An 18,005-nucleotide genomic window follows, 5' to 3' on the forward strand; every position below is an offset into this window, starting at 1 on the left:
CAACATACGTGTTCTTACAGTTTCCCTCATAATTATTTTCTGCTGCGTGCGGTTTTGTTGATTTATGCTAATCCCAACCTTAAAATAAACATTTTCATTTTTACCGCTGTGACATTTCCAAGTTTATTAATGCTTAGTTATTAACAGTGGAGGATTTTGATTATCGACTAAATTGCACTGTTGCCAGTAATACATACATTTCAAGTTTGACTTTATTACTTTGTTTTTAAATTGAAATGTCCGTCTCCATTACGCTCTTCATGCATCCTGTGAATTGATCGCCTTCCTCAGAATGTACTCCGATGTTTTCTATCCAAATTAAAGTCAGTTCCATTTTTAAGTGCATGTTTTCCCCTCAGTTTCACTGGTCAGGCAGCTCCAATCATTCCATCCCCGACCGATGATTTGTGTGCTGGGCTGTCAGTCAGTCTTTATCACCTTCAGCAACAATAACCTTGAAATGCTACTGTTGATTGTTTTCACTCACGCACAAGAAAACAAAGCATTTTGGAAGTGTGAGTCAGTCTAATGCTAGCTGAGATTATATATATAATGTATATATATATATATTGTATATATATTATGTATAAACAGCTGCAAGCACTGACCTAAAAGGGTGTTCCCACTTTATTGTAATGTCTCTCACCTCATAGTCAGGAGTGGGTGAGGGGCTGAGTGAGCCCAGGGAGTGTTTACGTGGTGTTGAGGCTGAGTGGTCACCCAGGGCCGGGGACTCTGTCTGTCCAGGTGGAGGTGGATGGGTGGCGGGCCGCTCCCACTGAGTGGTGCCAGTAGGAATGTGCCAGTAGTAGATACCAGCCATATCTGTGATCTTCTTCCAATCCTGGAGGCAGGTCAGGGTCTGTCTGGAACGACGTTCACTCCAGATATCTGGTGAAGGAAAAACACATTTGGATGGTTCATTGTTCTGAATGTATTGGGGGGGGGCTATGTCTGCTGTGTGTATTTAGAAGCTAGAGGCAGTCAATACACTAACAGAACACGGACCCTTTTCCTGAGGAGAAGGTCTAACTGGGTGCTTTGTCTGAACCCATTTAACTTTAAATACAAGCTCAGAGAAACTAAGAAGAGACAGCAGAGAGATGTAGTATTGGGGGGGGGCTATGTCAGTGAGCTATGTCAACAGCTGAGCTGGATTATCAGCATCTGCTGCAGCTGTCCTTTCAACAAACCATGTCTCCATGTGCACAACTGCAGACTGAGCAAAGCTTGTTAAGCGATGTTGCAGCATTTGTTAAACAAACCTGGGCATATTTTTAAATGAAGGACATCACACAGGCTAAAAAAAAATTACTCCCAAACACACTGATATTAGGATTTTCTCTCACATCTACAACAGGTGAGACGCCTTCTCAATGAGCAACCCAATCAGGATTTAAACATATTACAGTTTCTTCAGCATGACACAAATGAGCACTTATTCTTCTCTGGCCCTAGTCACGCAGTCTGTGTATTACCCTGCATTATCCTGCCACCCCCAACCGAGGCAGATAGCTGCCCCCTTCCCTGAGCCTGGTTCTGCCGGAAGTTTCTTCCTGCTAAGAGGGAATTTTTCCTTCCCACCGTTGCCTACAGCTCGCTCATAAGTGATCACCTGATCATTGGAGTTGTCTCGTCAACGCTGTAGGGTCTTTTTACCTTACAGTGTTGTTCTTATGATTTGGCACTACATAAAGTTGATTCTGAACTGAATATTGTATAAACCTCAATTATAGCAGTTGTACACCATGTTAAACTCAGCATTTCACAGTGTAGTTTGTGATCTGTTCTCCACTCACACTTTTATTCATAGCAAAGTCATAAGTTAGATATATGGACTCAAAACACTATTAAAGTCCCGTTTGGAGCGAAGCAAAAATTCTAAATTAATAATATCTGCTCAAACCGTCAGCACACGTGGCCCTGTTTGTAATTTTAACCAAAAAGAAACTCCTGAGTGCTTAACTCAGCTGTACTGGCTCAGTGCACTTAGATTTATGTGAAAACTAAACTTTCCTCCACTAACAGAACACAACATCAGCAAACAGAGCAGATGTCTGTTAGCATAATTTATTGGGCAGTGATATATTTAGAGGAGCTACAGCTGTTACCTTGAAAAACACACACCACACACACACACACACACACACACACACACACACACACACACACACACACACATCCTCTGTGGAGATGGACTCAGAGTGCTTATATTAATGTTTCTTCACTCTTGCACAAAATGTCATCTCATCTGAAGGTTTTGCAGTTTCCTGGCAGCGCACACCCACACACGCGCACACCACACACAAGCATTGATGGGTTCTTTGTGTGCATGAAGCTGATGTCATGGCAGACATAGTAAAGATGATCCCAAAACTGCATCGGAGATGTAGCAACTCATAAAGATGATACAAGCTCTGAGGGACTGGTCAGCTGGTGCTGTGTGTATTTATGTACGTTTGCGTGATTGCAAGGAATTTTTGAACTGCTGACCATGCAGATAAAGCACAGCCGTGGGCCCATTGCCACGACAGCAGGCCATATGTCATTGTGAAATGGGGTGTCGGGCCAGACCGTGATGTACTCAGACACACACACGCACGCGCACAGGATAAGTTATTAAGACTTCAGTTTATCTAAAGGAGCATAAATCACAGACAACTTATCAAAACGCACACACTGGGCAATAAGGACATCTCTCAGCGCTCAAGACAGTGCTTTAGAGCAAGGAGCTGTGGAGCACTGACTGCTGGGAGTTGGAGTCTTTCATGAGGAGACAAAAAATAGGTCAGTGCAAATAAAACTACAAGAGAGGAGAATCTGAGTGTCTCTGTCTACTGTGTGCAAGGGGAAAGATTGTGACTTAGAATGGGTGCCAGCACGAGACGACTACTGGATGTGGATTAAAGCATCTGCATAAACAAGATTTTAGAGAAACACACTGATGGAAGAGGAAGAGAGAGGAGAGGTCTGGCTGGAAATGCTTTAGGGCTATACAATGAATCGAAGATATCAGTGTCACTCTCTGCAAGCAATGTGGCAAGTAAGGAAATGCATTAAAAGACAGCATGCTCACACTGGTGCTGACGGTTAAAGTGCACCTACGCAGCTGGTGGAAATGGGTACCTACGTAGCAGTTAGCCTGTGATAGCCTCAGTTAGCATGCAGCTCCATGCCAGAGTACAGTTGAGCGGTGGGGGGGGGGGCAGCAAGCTTCTGAAGCAAGACACACACAAACACACCACACACACATAACACCACACATGCACACCAGTATGGCTAGACTAACAAACACAACACGAACAAACCAGATTCTTTCAGCAGATGATGTCATTACAGAGATCAACTTCATCCCCATGTTGGAAGACACACACACACACACACACACACACACACACACACACACACTCACACACACACACACCTGCACACATGCGTAGACCGCATTCAAACTCTAAGACAACAGTTGTAGCTTCCGGCCAACTCTGTAAATGCACCTACCTCGTAATTGACAATCACAATGGCCAGCATGTAGTCTTTTCCCAGCATCATAGTTAGCTAGCTGCCTCTCATACAGCAAAGCCCAGTGCTGTAACCAAAGAGAGAACCCCAGACAGAGATAGAAAGAGAGAGAAGGAGAGAGATGAGAGTGAGGGGGACACTGCAAGAGAGGGGGTGAGGAGAGCGAGAAGGTGGGGAGGGGACATGGAGACACATCGAGACAGAGAGGTAGAGAAAACATGACGTGAAAAGAGAGGCAGGAAAAAAAAAGGGGGAGAAAGAGTGAATGAGAGGAGGAGCAAGAAAAAAAAAAAAAGGAAGGACAGACTGCGACTGAGGGAAAACAGGAGTGAAAGACAAATAAGGAGAGAGGGTGAAGGAGGTTGTGAATCCCCCTGCAGCTGAGCTGTGTTTGCTGCTCTATCTGGAGCATCAGCCACATCAACAACGAAAAAAAAAAAAAGCGTGCCCTCCCTTTCCTGTTTTAAAACAAACATACAGCCAGGCACATGGAAGGAGGCTAAAAATGTGGCACTGTCATCCTTATCAAATTTCTAGGTTTATTACTTTCTTCCTCTTTTCCAGCCTCTCTTGGTTGTCCTGGCAACCTCCAGATCTTTCTGTATCACATCCAGCGGAGGGTGCGAGGATGAGGAGGCTCATAGAGGTGAGGAGATAAATGTAAAAACAAGGTGACAGAGAGACGTACAATTGGCTGAAACACACTTTGGATATCACACGTTGCTTTTTTTGCACTAATTTTGCACTTTTTTTGCCTGGCTGTACGCTGATCCTACGCAGAGCTTTGCAGAACGTCGTCTACGTGTTGTAACTGTGCACTGTTACACGGGGACAGTAACAAAAAAGTGCAACAGCCGGTCTGTGAGCTACTGTTGGTGGTCCTTTAGCTTAGCTCCGGCCTGAAGTCAGAATAAAGCAGAAACTAACTTTTTGTGGCGAACTTCACAGCATTCGACCTATGCATCAAGTCATCACCGTCAAGCTATGTGCTATTGGGTTTTGTGAGGACTGCATTGTTGCATATCCCAAAATACTTCACTCTAAGCAGCCAAATACCTACACAAACTGACATGAATGCTGTACCGTGAATTCAGCTTTACAATGCATGCTGTTGTGTGACAATGTCAGACTTCTATAAATACGGCTTAAAGGACTGTCTTAAACTCTGTATGCGCGTGCGTGCGTGTGTGTGTGTGTTTTGCCTCCCCTGTGTGAAAGCAGGGTCATACCAGCCCTCTAACCCGCAACATCCACAGAGGAATATATCACACTGCTGGGAGAACAACACAGATTTGTCAATGTGAGTGTGACAGAAGCAGACAGGGGAACTACAGTATGGGCGACAAGGTGTTTGGTAGATACTTAAGCTCATGACATATACAACTGAACTAGTTATTTGTCCCCTTCCTTAGCTCTTCACTACATACATAATAATTTGCTCAAAACTTAAGGATATCAGATGAGAGATAATTCTCTCTCTTAAATGACAGCGCAAATAAGCAAAGATGCATTTCAAAGATGGTTAGCTTAGTTTATTGTTAATCTGTGCAGGGACACAGTGTGTGGCATGAACTGTGCCATACACCACAGCATCGATAGCGTAAGCTAATTTGCAATGCTTGTCCCGAGATGGGCTTTAATACACAAGGAAATCCTGGACAAATGAACACATGAAAATATGATTCTGAAATCCAGACAGCATAGCAGTAAAACACAGAAAAGTCCCAGAATGCAAGCTGCTAGTAATCCAACTTGTAGAGAAATGAAATATGCAGATGCTCAGAGCCTTCAACTTGAGAGAGACTGAGTCATCAGAGAGCAAAAAAAAAAAAAAAAAAGCAGCAGTTCAGCTCACCAACTCAGAAAGAATGGTTTAAGGCTGAGATCGTAGCCACTTTCAGACACACACTTCTGTTACTCTATAGGCTTTATCTGTATGACTGCATGAAGCCATGAGGAACACTAAAGGGACCTGTGTCTAAACGACAGGATGGCAGCAAAACACTGATGAAGCCAGCAAATGGCACGGGCTTACGTCGCAGATCATGGCTGCTGCTCTGCAGGAGATGGATGTGTTTTGTACGTCTTACACTAAAGCACAAGCCCCAGAGTTTTAACTGTCCAAATAAATTCCATACACAGATTTTAACATTACGCTGACAAAGAAACACAATATAGCAGGCCTGTTCAGTCAGAGGGAGGGCAACATGCAAATATAAGAAAGCAGAATGCCCACAAAAGAGGTAATGCCCTTTCAGGAATTTTTCTCAAAATTCACCCCAAAGTTTTAGCATTAGTTTAGTCTTTATTAGTTTCAATGTTACTTTTAGTTTTAAATGAGGGGCATTTGTTAAAAGTTCAGGGTTGTATTATTATACAACACAACAATACTGAAGCCTAAAACAAAAGACATTTCCTGTATATTTTTATTGTAGCCGTTGTTAGTAAACAACATCATTTCAGTTCAGTTTTGGCTTTTCACACATAGTTTATTTTTAATTACCTATAATAACCTCAGTCTGTATGGTACACTAACAACAGCCTATAGCGCTTCTCTTGATGCAGCTTACAGCTTGCCTTCCTCTACAGATGCCTTCAACATAATAGCTGCTGAGAGCACATGTTCACATTCACAGATAAAAGTGATGAAGATGAGGGTAGCTGATCAATACAGAATAATAGGTACTACAGGAGAGAGGACAGCAGCTCCTCTCTGTGGAGCTTTAGATGGAAAAAAAAAAAAGAAAAGAAAACTCAAACATACCAAGATAATGGCAGCTAGTTTTTGTATCAACTTATAAGTAACTTGCAAGGCTGGTTCACACACACACACACTCAGGATGGAGCTGGAAACAGGACACAGCTGACATGGTGTGCCAAGCCCCATGAGGTTATAAGGGCACTTCCTGTCCCTGAGGGATTCTGGGGGATTTAATGGAGAATGGGGGTGCTTATTATTCTGTTTCAGCAATGCCTGAGCTCTGTATATGCACAATGGACACATGCATGCACACACACACACACACACAGACACACACGGTCTCCCTAAATAGAAACATATCATCAACAGAGAGGACAGTGAAACCACCACACAGCACGCAGGAGGAGGGGAAAAAAACAACAACAAAAAAAACACAGTAGCTGACATAGGCTCACATGAAAACTATGCCAAATATACGTAAATCACAGTAAAATTTACTGCATTAAAGCATTAGTATCATGAGCTGTGTGTGTGTGTGTGTGTGTGTGTGTGTGTGTGTGTGTGTGTGTGTGTGTGTGTGTGGTGTGTGTGTGTGTGTGTTGTGGTGTGTGTGTGTGTCTGTGTGTACCTGTCTCCTCTGGAGAGTTGCTCTCCTGGGACAAGGTAGTCCAGCTCAGCTCCTCGTCACTGGGGTTCAGATTCTGGATGCGGTTCAAAGCACAGTCTGTTTTCGCGCCAGTTCTTCTGTCTTTCTTCGTCTCTGGAGAGGAAGATGAGGAGGAAGAGGAGGGGCAGGAGGCCATGGAGAGCAGGGGAGTGTCTTCTGGGCTGGCTTGCCTGGGTGGGGAAGGAGGAGGGGGTACTGGAGAGTTCTTGAGGAGCTTGAGATTGGAGTGGAGGTCAGAGATGAGTTCAAGGCCTGGAGAAACTTTGTGGTTCTTCACTGGAGGCTCGCCGTTTATCATCAGTAAAGGCTTCTTCTCCTCATCTTCCTGTTCCTCCACCATCTCATCTTCCTCAATCTTCATCTTCAACATCATTTCCTTCTCAGACAGGATGCTGATGTCATTGGTATCCTCTGAGTCCAAGTCCAAGTCAGCTGTGCTGCTGCTCAGTTTGAGCTCCGCAGTCGTGTTTATGTTACAGTCTATGTCAGGTTCTGTTCTCTGCTCAGGCTCTGCATCAATGTGAGTGTCTGGGTGAAGGTCGTCATCTTCCTCTCGGTCATTATTAGTGAGAGTGTGACTGTCTTGTTCCTCTGCTATGTTGACATTAAGGTCATCTGCTATTATTTCTGAATTACACTCCAGCTCCATCGACTCAGGGCCAGTAGTGTTTTTGTTGTGGTCCTGGCCAGCTTTTCGGAGCTGGTTTGCCCCGTTCTTTGCTAGTTTGGGATTGTTGGGAGTTGAGCACTGTGATGGGGATGATGATGGAGGTGATGATGAAGGTGGCACCGCTTCACCGAGACCCATGGCGGCCTGGATGCTGGTAAGTGCATACTTCTTCCGACATTTGGGAGGCGTGGCGGAGCCTTGTTTGATGACATCGCTGGTGAGTAGCTGGTTGTGTGAGGAGCGAAGACTGAGTGAGGTGGGGGGCGTGACAGCGGGGCCGTTACGATTGGTCACATCTACTGACATCATCATGGCACAAGACAGATCGCCTGAAGCAGGAAAAGAATAAGTGGTGATTAAATTTAAATCTTAAATCTGCACATGTTAAAACGCAGACAGCATACAGCAGAGATAGCACTGAGGAACTGTGTCCCAGCTAATGAATAAATGAGGTTTAGGTTCCAGCCATTGAAAGCATACAAGACTGGCTTAGCCTGCATAGTTTGTGAAGTCCCTTAAGATGAGCATTTTTTGTTATCGCTATCATAGAGTTTTGTGATGAGCGAGCGACGGATCTGACTATGAAAGAGCATGCTCGCTGACTGAGTGAGTAGCCAATGAGGATATCCTGCATAAATAATCCTGTAGAGACTCTTTGAATGACCATAGTTTACAATGACTTCTAATAAATATGCCCTGAAACACATTCAGGTTAATTTCATCCTTTCAAAGAGTATTCCAGCAAACTCTAATCTGACCTGAGCAGTGGTCTGGATCTTGAGGTAAACTCTCTGTATTTACATTCATGAAGGCGTCTCTTGATTGCAGACTTTAGACTATGATGCCTTTTCCTCTTCGAGAATGCTCTCAAATAGTGTAAAGGGTTTTTCTTCACTGAGGAAAGAATTCTGCAATCATCCACTTTAGTTATCTTCTGCTGTCTTTGTGGCCTCTTGGCGTTGCTGAGCTGGTCAGTGCATTCCTTCTTTTTGATAATGCACCAAACTGCAGATTTAACCACTATTAAAGTTTCTGCTTTTTCTCTCTGACAGGACTTTCTTATTTTCTTGAGCCTAATGAATCACTTGCATCAACACAAAGAACTGCTTTGGCACCAAATATACAGTCATATGAAAGAGTGAAAATGGATGTATGGACAGTCAGCTAACTGATCACATTAACCAAACTTAGACTTTAGGTACAGATCTGAAAATCATCTGTGCACAGCTTCATCTCTTGCCCTCTGCCTGTCTGACCGTCTTCACCAGTGCAGCTGTGTGGAATGGTTCCCCCCTTCACTTATTTTCTTGTAGAATAACATATGAATACCATATACAATCAGCTGTCAGAGGGTGGACATCAGAGCCACAGACAGTGCATTTCACAATAAGATATTCTTAAGAAATTAAGTGCTTCTGATCAGTGAGATAACTGAAGGAATAAGAAGGGGCCATGGATCTTCAGAAGTGAATAAAGTTCAGTGACTTTAAGAAGGGTGCAGTGTTCTAACAATTCCGGTTAACTTTTTGAGCTGCTGCAGCATGTCTTTTATTTTTACTCATTAATCCATAAACCAGCAGCTACCAGCAGCTTTTAAGGTGGAATGTGAAGATGAAATCACAAAAATCCACAGATGGAAGCAAAAAGTTCTGCAGGTGATTTACTAATAAAACACTAATTTATATGCACAAAGATGTCAGTTTATTTCAGTAATGTCCTCCATTCTAGCTACAACTTCGCCAATAATAGGAGGTCAAAAATGAGCAGACCTGATGAAAGAGCGAGTAATATACTAACAAAATAATACAGCGTAAGCACAGGTTTTACACGTGTTTGGGAGGCAGCTGAGGGAGAATCAATATGTTTTGATATAAAGTTGAGCTAAGCAGGGCTGCTTTATTAAAAAGAAGTCTGCCATATAACCCTGAGATCTGTGTGGAATAGCTGGATTTCTGTGACTGTGCCACATGCATAAATGTGCAAATTTCTGTTTTTTCTGCATTCCATGTACTGCTGCTGGATTTGTTAATGTATACAGAGGCGTAGTGCTACTACACGGTGGACTCTGAGTAGAAATGTTGACTAAAACCCCCCAAACCCATCAGCTCACTAAAGATGACCTTGGCTGCCTCTGATAACCATCCTTATGCGGCCTATCTCTGGGATTCTCCTCCTCCCTCCAATGCTCCACATTCAGTTCTGCTCCGTTTCATTAAAACACCAGTATTATTTAGAAGTAGGAATATGTGGGTTTTGGCTCAAAAACAAGACAGAAACAAGACTCACAGCTTTGAGCCATCTGCCCACACCAATTTCACTCTGGTAACCCCCCCCCCCCCCCCCCCCCCCCCCCCCAATCCCAAATAAATGAACACTCCAAACAGCAAGTATCACAGCCATGTCAGGCACAACGTTACATCTGTTTTTTCACTGTTACATTCAGCACAATTTGCATGATGCAAACATTAGTAAAACATATTTGTAGGAGTCTTTTAAATACTTCACTCCAAACTTTTTTAATTCTGCACAGGAAATACAGTTTTACAACTTTGACCATTCCCTTTGATTGACTGGCTCTCATTTATGAAATATGCTTTAGTGATGTTTGCATTTTCACCAGATTAGTTGAACATGGATATTTTATTTCTTCACTTTGAGAAAAAAGTGGTGGAGTGCTGCTCAGTTGCACCCTAGCAGGACCACACCTGTGTCTGTATGTCAACATATTCTAGAGTAAAGTGTGAGACCATCGGTCCGGCCACCAAAGTCCGGACCTTAACACTGTAAAGAGGAGTGGGCCAAAATTCCTTCACAATAATGTGAGAAACTGATTAAATCATTCAGAAAATAAGTTACTGCTACTGTAGGTGGTTCTCCAAGCTATTCAATCTTGGGATGTACTTAGTTTTTCATATGACTACATGACTGCACTGCATTAGGAGAATATTTTTTAAGTGCTGTAAGTCAGTGTGCAAAATGTCAACATTGCATGATGAGAATTACAAGCTAGTTTTGGAGACCTGAAGTTAAGAAAGACGAGGAAACAAGGAGAGAAATGTGTCCATCGTACAGCGTTTACTAGTAACTGCTGAACCTAACTGAAACAAAAGCAAAAACAGTTGATAGAGCAACCTAAACTCAAGGGCTGAGAAAGTGGTTTTCGGCCTTTTCAATGGAGTTGATGAATTAAAAAATTGAGACCATCATCAGGCTCGTTCTTGAGAGAGACTGCTGTGGAGAATAAACTTTAAACACAGCTCAGCACTGAGATGTGTGAGGATCAGGGGTTCATGCCAACTGCACACAAACACAGCATGTAGGAAACCATGTTTGTGTGTGTGTGTGAGTGTGTGTGTGTGTGTGTGTGTTTGTACCTGACAGTCTGTGGTCACTGTTCAGAGTTGAGTGGACTCAGCTGCAGATCTGGGGGAAAACAAAACAAAACAGAGAAAAAAAAAAAAAAAAAACAGAAAAGATCAGAGGAAAAATGAAAAGAATCATCAGAACTTGTTGGATTGCCCACAGAGACCACATTCATCCATGTGAAACCCACTGACAGCTGGTTTCGATGGAGACAACACAACACTGCGATAAAGTGAGGATACTCACCACAGAAATCAAAATTATAAAACAAAGATTATGAATCAAACATGATGGAGTCAAAGAAGAAATCAGCCAATAGGGACCTCAGACTTATTCCATATTGTGCCCCTTTTTGATTTTTGATTTTATTTTTTTTAAATCAGGTTTTAAGTGAATCCAAACACTAACAGAGTTTGGCTGAAGCAGCCCACCCAGGTCACTGACCCCCTTTTGTACATTAACTTACTATGAATATTTTCAAAGGCCCCTGAAATACATAAGGTCAAAATCTGGCACATAAAAAAAAATTCTGACAGAAGGAATCACGGCTGGAAGACGAGCCTGATACCAAAACGCAGGTTAAAAATGAGACATTTGCTATTACAGCCGAGTAAAAATACCTTTAACTATAAATATAATTCCTACATCTTCTTAGTTCAACAACTACACCACAAGCAATGCTTTCAAATAATAATAAAAAAAAAAACAGAAACAGGCCTTTATTTTCAGTTATTACCACTGAGGAAAAAAATAAACAGAACAGAAAAACATTTAAGTCCTTTTTTTTTAATATAAAACCACTGACGCCTTTTATACAGCTGTTACTTACATGAGAGCTAAGGATGGTGGAACACTCCAGGATGGAGCAGGTCCATACTGGTAGTCAGTGGTTCTTTCTTCATCCAATCACGAGGGCTTCACTGAAGCAGCAGCTTCCTGAGGGAGATAAACATGAAATAGGAGGGGTGAGCAGAAAGAGCGAGAGGTCTGAAGGGCACAAGAGGGACAAATAATAAAGACATCAATTATTCATAACCTCAATCAAACATTAATACACAAAGTGAGTGAGTGTGTGTGTGTGTGTGTGTGTGTGTGTGTGTGTGTGTGTGTGTGTGTGTGTGTGTGTGTGTGTGTGTGTGTGTGTGTGTGTGTGTGTGTGTGTGTGAACATAAGGTTCATTTTGTACAGAGCTCATATTTCTCACTTTGGTGCAGTCGTGCCAAACCTTTGCTGACTGGAACCATCATAAACTTGATGCCACCAGAGGCTTGTAAACTCCCCCTACTCTGCTTTACAACACACACACATGCACACACACAGCACCTGGTTGAGGGTCTGGAAAGACCACAGGAAGGATTTTACAATGTAAAAATTGTGAGAACTTAAAGAGTTGTTTACTCATAACATGGATATTTTCAAACAGATTAAAGTGGCCTTCGCAGACAGATAAATTGGATAAAGCAATTTTTAAATCAAGATTTTAAATCAGTCACATCATGTTAATCAAAAAAGAAAAAATTGCTAAACATATTATTATCTTTAACTCTTAGTATTTTCAGGACAGGAACAAGAGACTCAAGCCAGTGGGCCAGTGATTCCCAAAGTGTGGTTCGCAACCCTGTGATGGTACGCTTATGAAGGCAGGCTGTGAGAAATCATATCCGATACCTCTGTGTTACACAAAAATATTTAGTAAAATATAGTTTTAAACTGCCATTAAATATTTACAAAAGAAACTTTTTGGGGGGGAGCGTTAAAGCGTAGCATGGAGGAAGCTAACACACCAAAGCAGCAGGTTGGAGGCATTCCACGCATACTACGCCAACAGCTTTTCTTTGCAAGTTACCTACTTCACTTCAAACTGTGGCCGAGAGAGTTGACAACACTTGGCTTCTTTCTCTTGCTCCTCAACTTACTGAACCACCTCGAAGGACTTGCTAAGATTTATTGGAAAGCTTTTATAACACTTATAGTAACATAACAGTGCCAGCAGTGTGATTAACATTTCACTTCACCTGTCTCCTATCAGCAACACCTGCAGTGTGTGTGTGTGTGTGTGTGTGTGTGTGTGTGTGTGTGTGTGTGTGTGTGTGCGTTTTGAGTTGAAATGAAACAAGGGAAAATAAATTAGCTGAATGTCCCTAATAAATTAAATACCAATTCAGTTGATTTATATTCTAAGATGTAATTTTTTCTTTAAATTTTATTTTACAGAACTAGAAAAGAAATGTTTAAGTGAAGCCTGAAATTGCTTTAGAAATAAAATAAATGATTTCCAGTCTCATCCTCACAGTGAGGACAACAGCTTATTAATTTAAACACAGCCAATGTATCGGAAATGGGGAAAGCTGGATTGTTGCATCCCTGCGCAAAATGAGCCACGGCTAAATGTCAATAGCAAGATGTGCTAAGGTGGCATTAAAGGAAAGAGAGCTGCATAACCTTTGAGACCTGAAGTGTAAACTACATACCAGCATCCCATAAATAACAAAAGGTCCGCATGCTTATATAACTTCATTTTTCCCTGAATGCGAATATGAATAATAGCATGCTTGAAAAGAGTGGAGAGCGACACCAATCTTCTCCTGAGTATTCACTTACATAACAGGCAAACATCTGGTTTGCCTAAGTGTTACACCAACTGTGATAAAAGACTGAAACGTCTGAGGAGAAGCTGTACAATTTCCCCCAGCTGCACATATTCTAATGCTTTTTTTTTTCTCTTTTAATGGTTTATGTTGGGACACGCAAGATCAAACGGATCAGCGACTACACTATCTGCCGTGTCAGGTGTAAGAGTTTCAAAACTTCTGGGAACAGCAGCCGTTTAGGAATCACACTGGCAGGCACAGATTGGTTTGCAGGTAACTAAATTTGCATGCATATAATCTAAAACATGCAAAGTTCAGTATAAAAACAGATGAATGCAAAGAAAGACGGTTGATGTAGAAGAGTGCATCGTTAAAACAAAGCCACTGAAATGTTGCATTCTGGGATTAAAATTACAAGGCATGCTCAGTTTCTTGGATCCTGCTGCAACAAGTCTGCATACCAGAGAACATATGTGAGTTTGTATTTGTATAAAAGAGTGTCCACACTGAAAAGAAATGGATAGTTCACCATGAAATGTTGCTGCTGACAGTTTGGATGTTTACCTAAGCAGCATTAGCACAATGGTCATTGCAATTCATCCTTACTGATATTAAAAGAAACAAATTAACAGTCAATGTAGTGAATTGGGAGGAGGCTCAAGGAGAGAGGGAGAGCAGGCTATAGAAGTCTGGTAATCTCAGTTGTTTCTTTCTTAATACACAAAACCAGTGCAAAGGCCCTATTGTATGTACTCCATTTATTATTATTTTATCAAATGAACTGGCTTTTTGACGGCCTGAACAAGCTTAAAAACTCACTGAATTTTGTCAGGTCAGGGGAAATTTTACATATTTTGTGGGTTTCTCATATGAAGAGTATACAATGTGTTTTGCATGATGTACAAAACACATGTGTAGCAAAGGGCGTGACCCCAGTGGAATGGCAAATTTCAATGTTTAGCCATGAAGAACAAAATTGCTTTAACTGTCCAATCTGCCCCAAACGTCACAGGGCTGATAAGAGTCATTCCCTGAACAAATCTGCATGCCAATAGGTACTGACTGTTAGAGCGCCACCTAATCGAAACAGGAAATGTCATGTTTTATACTTTGGCGTAACACTCCTCCCTCTAAAGGGGTCAGGATGAACTTCTAGGCCATGATGCTGGTTCAGTGTGTTTTCATTTAACAGCATCAACCTTGCTTTGTGCACTAGTGCGCAGTCATGCTGGAACAGGAAGGGACAACCGCCAAACCCCGACTCATCCATCGAATTGCCAGACTGAGAAGCGTCACTCCACAGAACACGTTTCCACTGCTCTAGAGTCCAGTGCTGATGTACTTTACACTGCTTTGCATTGTGCTTGGTGATGTAAAGCTTGAATGCAGCTGCTCGGCCATGGAGACCCATTCCATGAAAATATCTACATACTGTTCTTGAGCTAATCTGAAAGCCACACGAAGTTTGGAGGTCAGTAGTGACCAGTGGTGGACAGTAACGAAGTACAAATACTTAGTTACTGTACTTAAGTAGATTTTTCAGGTATCTGTACTTTACTTGAGTATTTATTTTTCTGACAACTTTTTACTTTTACTCACTACATTTTTACACGAGTATCTGTACTTTCTACTTCTTACATTTTCAAAACAAGCTCGTTACTTTAGGTTTAATGCGTCTGAGAAACAATTGCATTTCCGGTCAGTACGGGAGCCGGCTTTTGATTGTAAGCGGTTTTTTCTTGGAAGTCGCAACAACAGGGTGGGAGGGAACAGACACCCCACACGGTAAAGGGAGAGGCTCCTGCAACGCTCGCTCGGAGACCGGAAAGAGCTAGAGGAAGTTGTGCTTTACATAGAGGCTGCACGCTGGAACGGTGAGGAAAAGAAATGACAGAAAATGTAAAGGACAAAAAAAGTGTGTGCAGTTTGTCACACAGTGTGTCTGCTAGCTAAAAGAACAGCTGCTGTATTTTAAGGGACAGCAAAGAATGAGCAATAACTTCACTCAGATGGAGAAAGATGTAAGAAAGAGGTAGAAACGTCCTCCAAGGAGCTACTTTTACTTTCTTACTTTGAGTACATTTCAGAGCCCGTACTTTTTTACTTTTACTTGAGTACAGAAGTTGAACCTGTACTTCAACTTTTACCAGAGTAGTTTTTAACACAAGTATTTGTACTTTTACTTAAGTACAGAATGTCAGTACTTTGGCCACCACTGGTAGTGACTGACCCTGCAGAAAGTTGGCGACATCTGCGCACTATGCACCACAGCACAGGGTTACAGCTAGCACCCTATTAGCTGGCGCTGCGTTGTGCCGGCCTGAGAATTTCCGCTGTTACCTACTGGAACAGATTGCTATCATTGCAGTTAGCCACCGGTGCAGCACTAGCAAGCAGTCATTACAACCACTGAACTAATAAGAGAAGTGCAACCTTTAAAAGATTTTAAACTCATCTTAAACAAAGGCTAAAGAGCAATCAGATTTGTGATCATTCATTTTATTTTAGTGTGTTGTAATTAATGATATATGCTTTATATTTGTTGTTTTGTGTTTTCTTGTTGTATTGAGGGTTTTCATGTGTAATTTAATGCTTTTGTTAGATTATATTGTTGTATATTGTCTGATGCCTGGGACTACAGATGAAAAGTAGCCTTTTGGCTAATTCTGGCATATTTACATTGTTACATTGTTCATCAAAATACATTGTCCTTTTTAAATAAATAAAGTCAAATTCACTGAGTTCCTGAGAGCGACCCATTCTTTTACAAATGTTCATAGAAGCAGCCTGCATGCCAAAACCTGTGGCCATGAAAGTGACTGTAACAGGTAATTCAATGATTTGGATGGATGAGTGAATGCATTTGGCAATATAGTGTATAATTAGAGGGTATTTTCCATCTCCACCTAGTGGGGATGGAGATTAGTTCAGTAGCAATATTATACAACACCTGAGTAGTATCCCATGCTCTGCATGACACTCCTCATCTGCAACATGCCTGAGCTGTAGCACGGCTCAACCATGGCACGCCTGGACATGCGCCAAGATGTGAGGACCCTCTCATTACTGCTTGCAATTATTATTATTATTATTATTATTATTAATAAAGTACTCATCTGCACCAACCAACAAAACACTGGAAATCAAGACAGCAGTTCCTCTGACAGCCACTTGAGGCTGGCTCCACAACTGAGCCAATCCCTGCAGATCCCAATGTTAAAATACCCAAATTTACATGATTAAAAAGAATATTTACAGCCTGAAGCAAAAACAGTTTTGGCCTCTATGGATAGTTTCCCCATAACATCATTACAACAAATTTAGGGGTTTGGAGGCTTGACTGCTAAGTTATAGACAGTATATCTAAGCAGAAGTGCCTTAAGCCTGGATTATTTTTAACGGTCACCATGGGGCAATATCTATGAATCCAAAAAGATTTCGGGTCCTGTAGAAGTCTATGGAAAAACAGTTCTCAGTTCTGACCTATGCGAGTACTTTCCTGATGAGTTTATGAGCTCATTATGGGTCATACTAAATAAAACATTAAGTCCATTTTGTAAATTTTGGTTATTCTAAGTTTCAGATCAGAGGATTATCCAGGATATGATTGGATAAGGATGCGGCTTCAGTCAGATCCACCCCACAGTTGTCGCATCTGGTTTCAAACCCTGAAAACACGTATTTCATTCAAACGGGGGCTTCACAAAGCAGTGGCCGACTTCACAATGGCTACATCAATCTTTTATACTGAATATGGTCCAGACACAGGCATCTTTAGCCCATCACTGTCTGTTAGGCCTCACCTCTACCAAGTGGATTTACTTAACTGGACCTCTCTGAAAAATAATATGGCCTGCTACTTGGTACAGACCACTCAAATTTGACCTAAAACACTTTGATGTATAAAACTGGTGGAGTTTGCCTTTAACATTTAAAGTTACCACTCAAAAATCACAGTCTTTTCATTTTAAGACCAGTGAGCTGAAGTAGTAAAGACAACAAAAAAGTGTCACTGTCCAAACACTAACTATAGACTGCACTGAAGATGCCATGTCATTATGATGTAGAGAAAAAAAAAAAAAAAGTAAAATTTTTTTCACTTGGGTGGAGCTATAGTTCAGCAGCAGCACAGCAGGAATTCACTAAAACGATAAGTCTGAATCCCAGCTACATCTGGATCTGGCTTGGGGCTGCACTGGGGCCTCAGCACCTTTGAAGCACTCCCTGCAGTCCTCTGTTGTGGATGAGGGGGGGCTAGACATAATTAGAGGGCCTATCTGTGGGCAGGGCAGCAGTGGCACTGATACATACAGCCATTCACAAATACAAACATGAAGCGTTGGCACAAACTGAGACAGACGTACAGAGAGACTAAACACTCCTCGGGGGGGCTGTAATAAGATCTAGGATGTGTCACAGTATGGTGCTGACCTTTAACTCCTAACCTACAGGCCAGCCCACTGAGTGTGTGCTGTTTTTTGTGTGTGCCGT

The 18,005-nt window shown here is 41.9% G+C and overlaps 1 protein-coding gene across 1 annotated transcript in view; it reads right to left on the reverse strand.

Annotated features, from left to right (window-relative positions):
• LOC115778833 (amyloid-beta A4 precursor protein-binding family B member 2) overlaps positions 1-18,005 on the reverse strand; it is a 55,750-nt gene that overhangs the window by 21,762 nt on the left and 15,983 nt on the right. Inside the window, 6 exon segments of the mRNA XM_030727188.1 lie at positions 647-841; positions 843-877; positions 880-891; positions 6,852-7,889; positions 10,935-10,983; positions 11,753-11,859. Coding sequence (XP_030583048.1) covers positions 647-841; positions 843-877; positions 880-891; positions 6,852-7,872 — 1,263 coding nt within the window. The 5' untranslated portion in view covers positions 7,873-7,889; positions 10,935-10,983; positions 11,753-11,859.

The sequence above is a fragment of the Archocentrus centrarchus genome, chromosome 1 (assembly GCF_007364275.1).
Source record: "Archocentrus centrarchus isolate MPI-CPG fArcCen1 chromosome 1, fArcCen1, whole genome shotgun sequence".
NCBI classification, from domain to species: domain Eukaryota; kingdom Metazoa; phylum Chordata; class Actinopteri; order Cichliformes; family Cichlidae; genus Archocentrus; species Archocentrus centrarchus.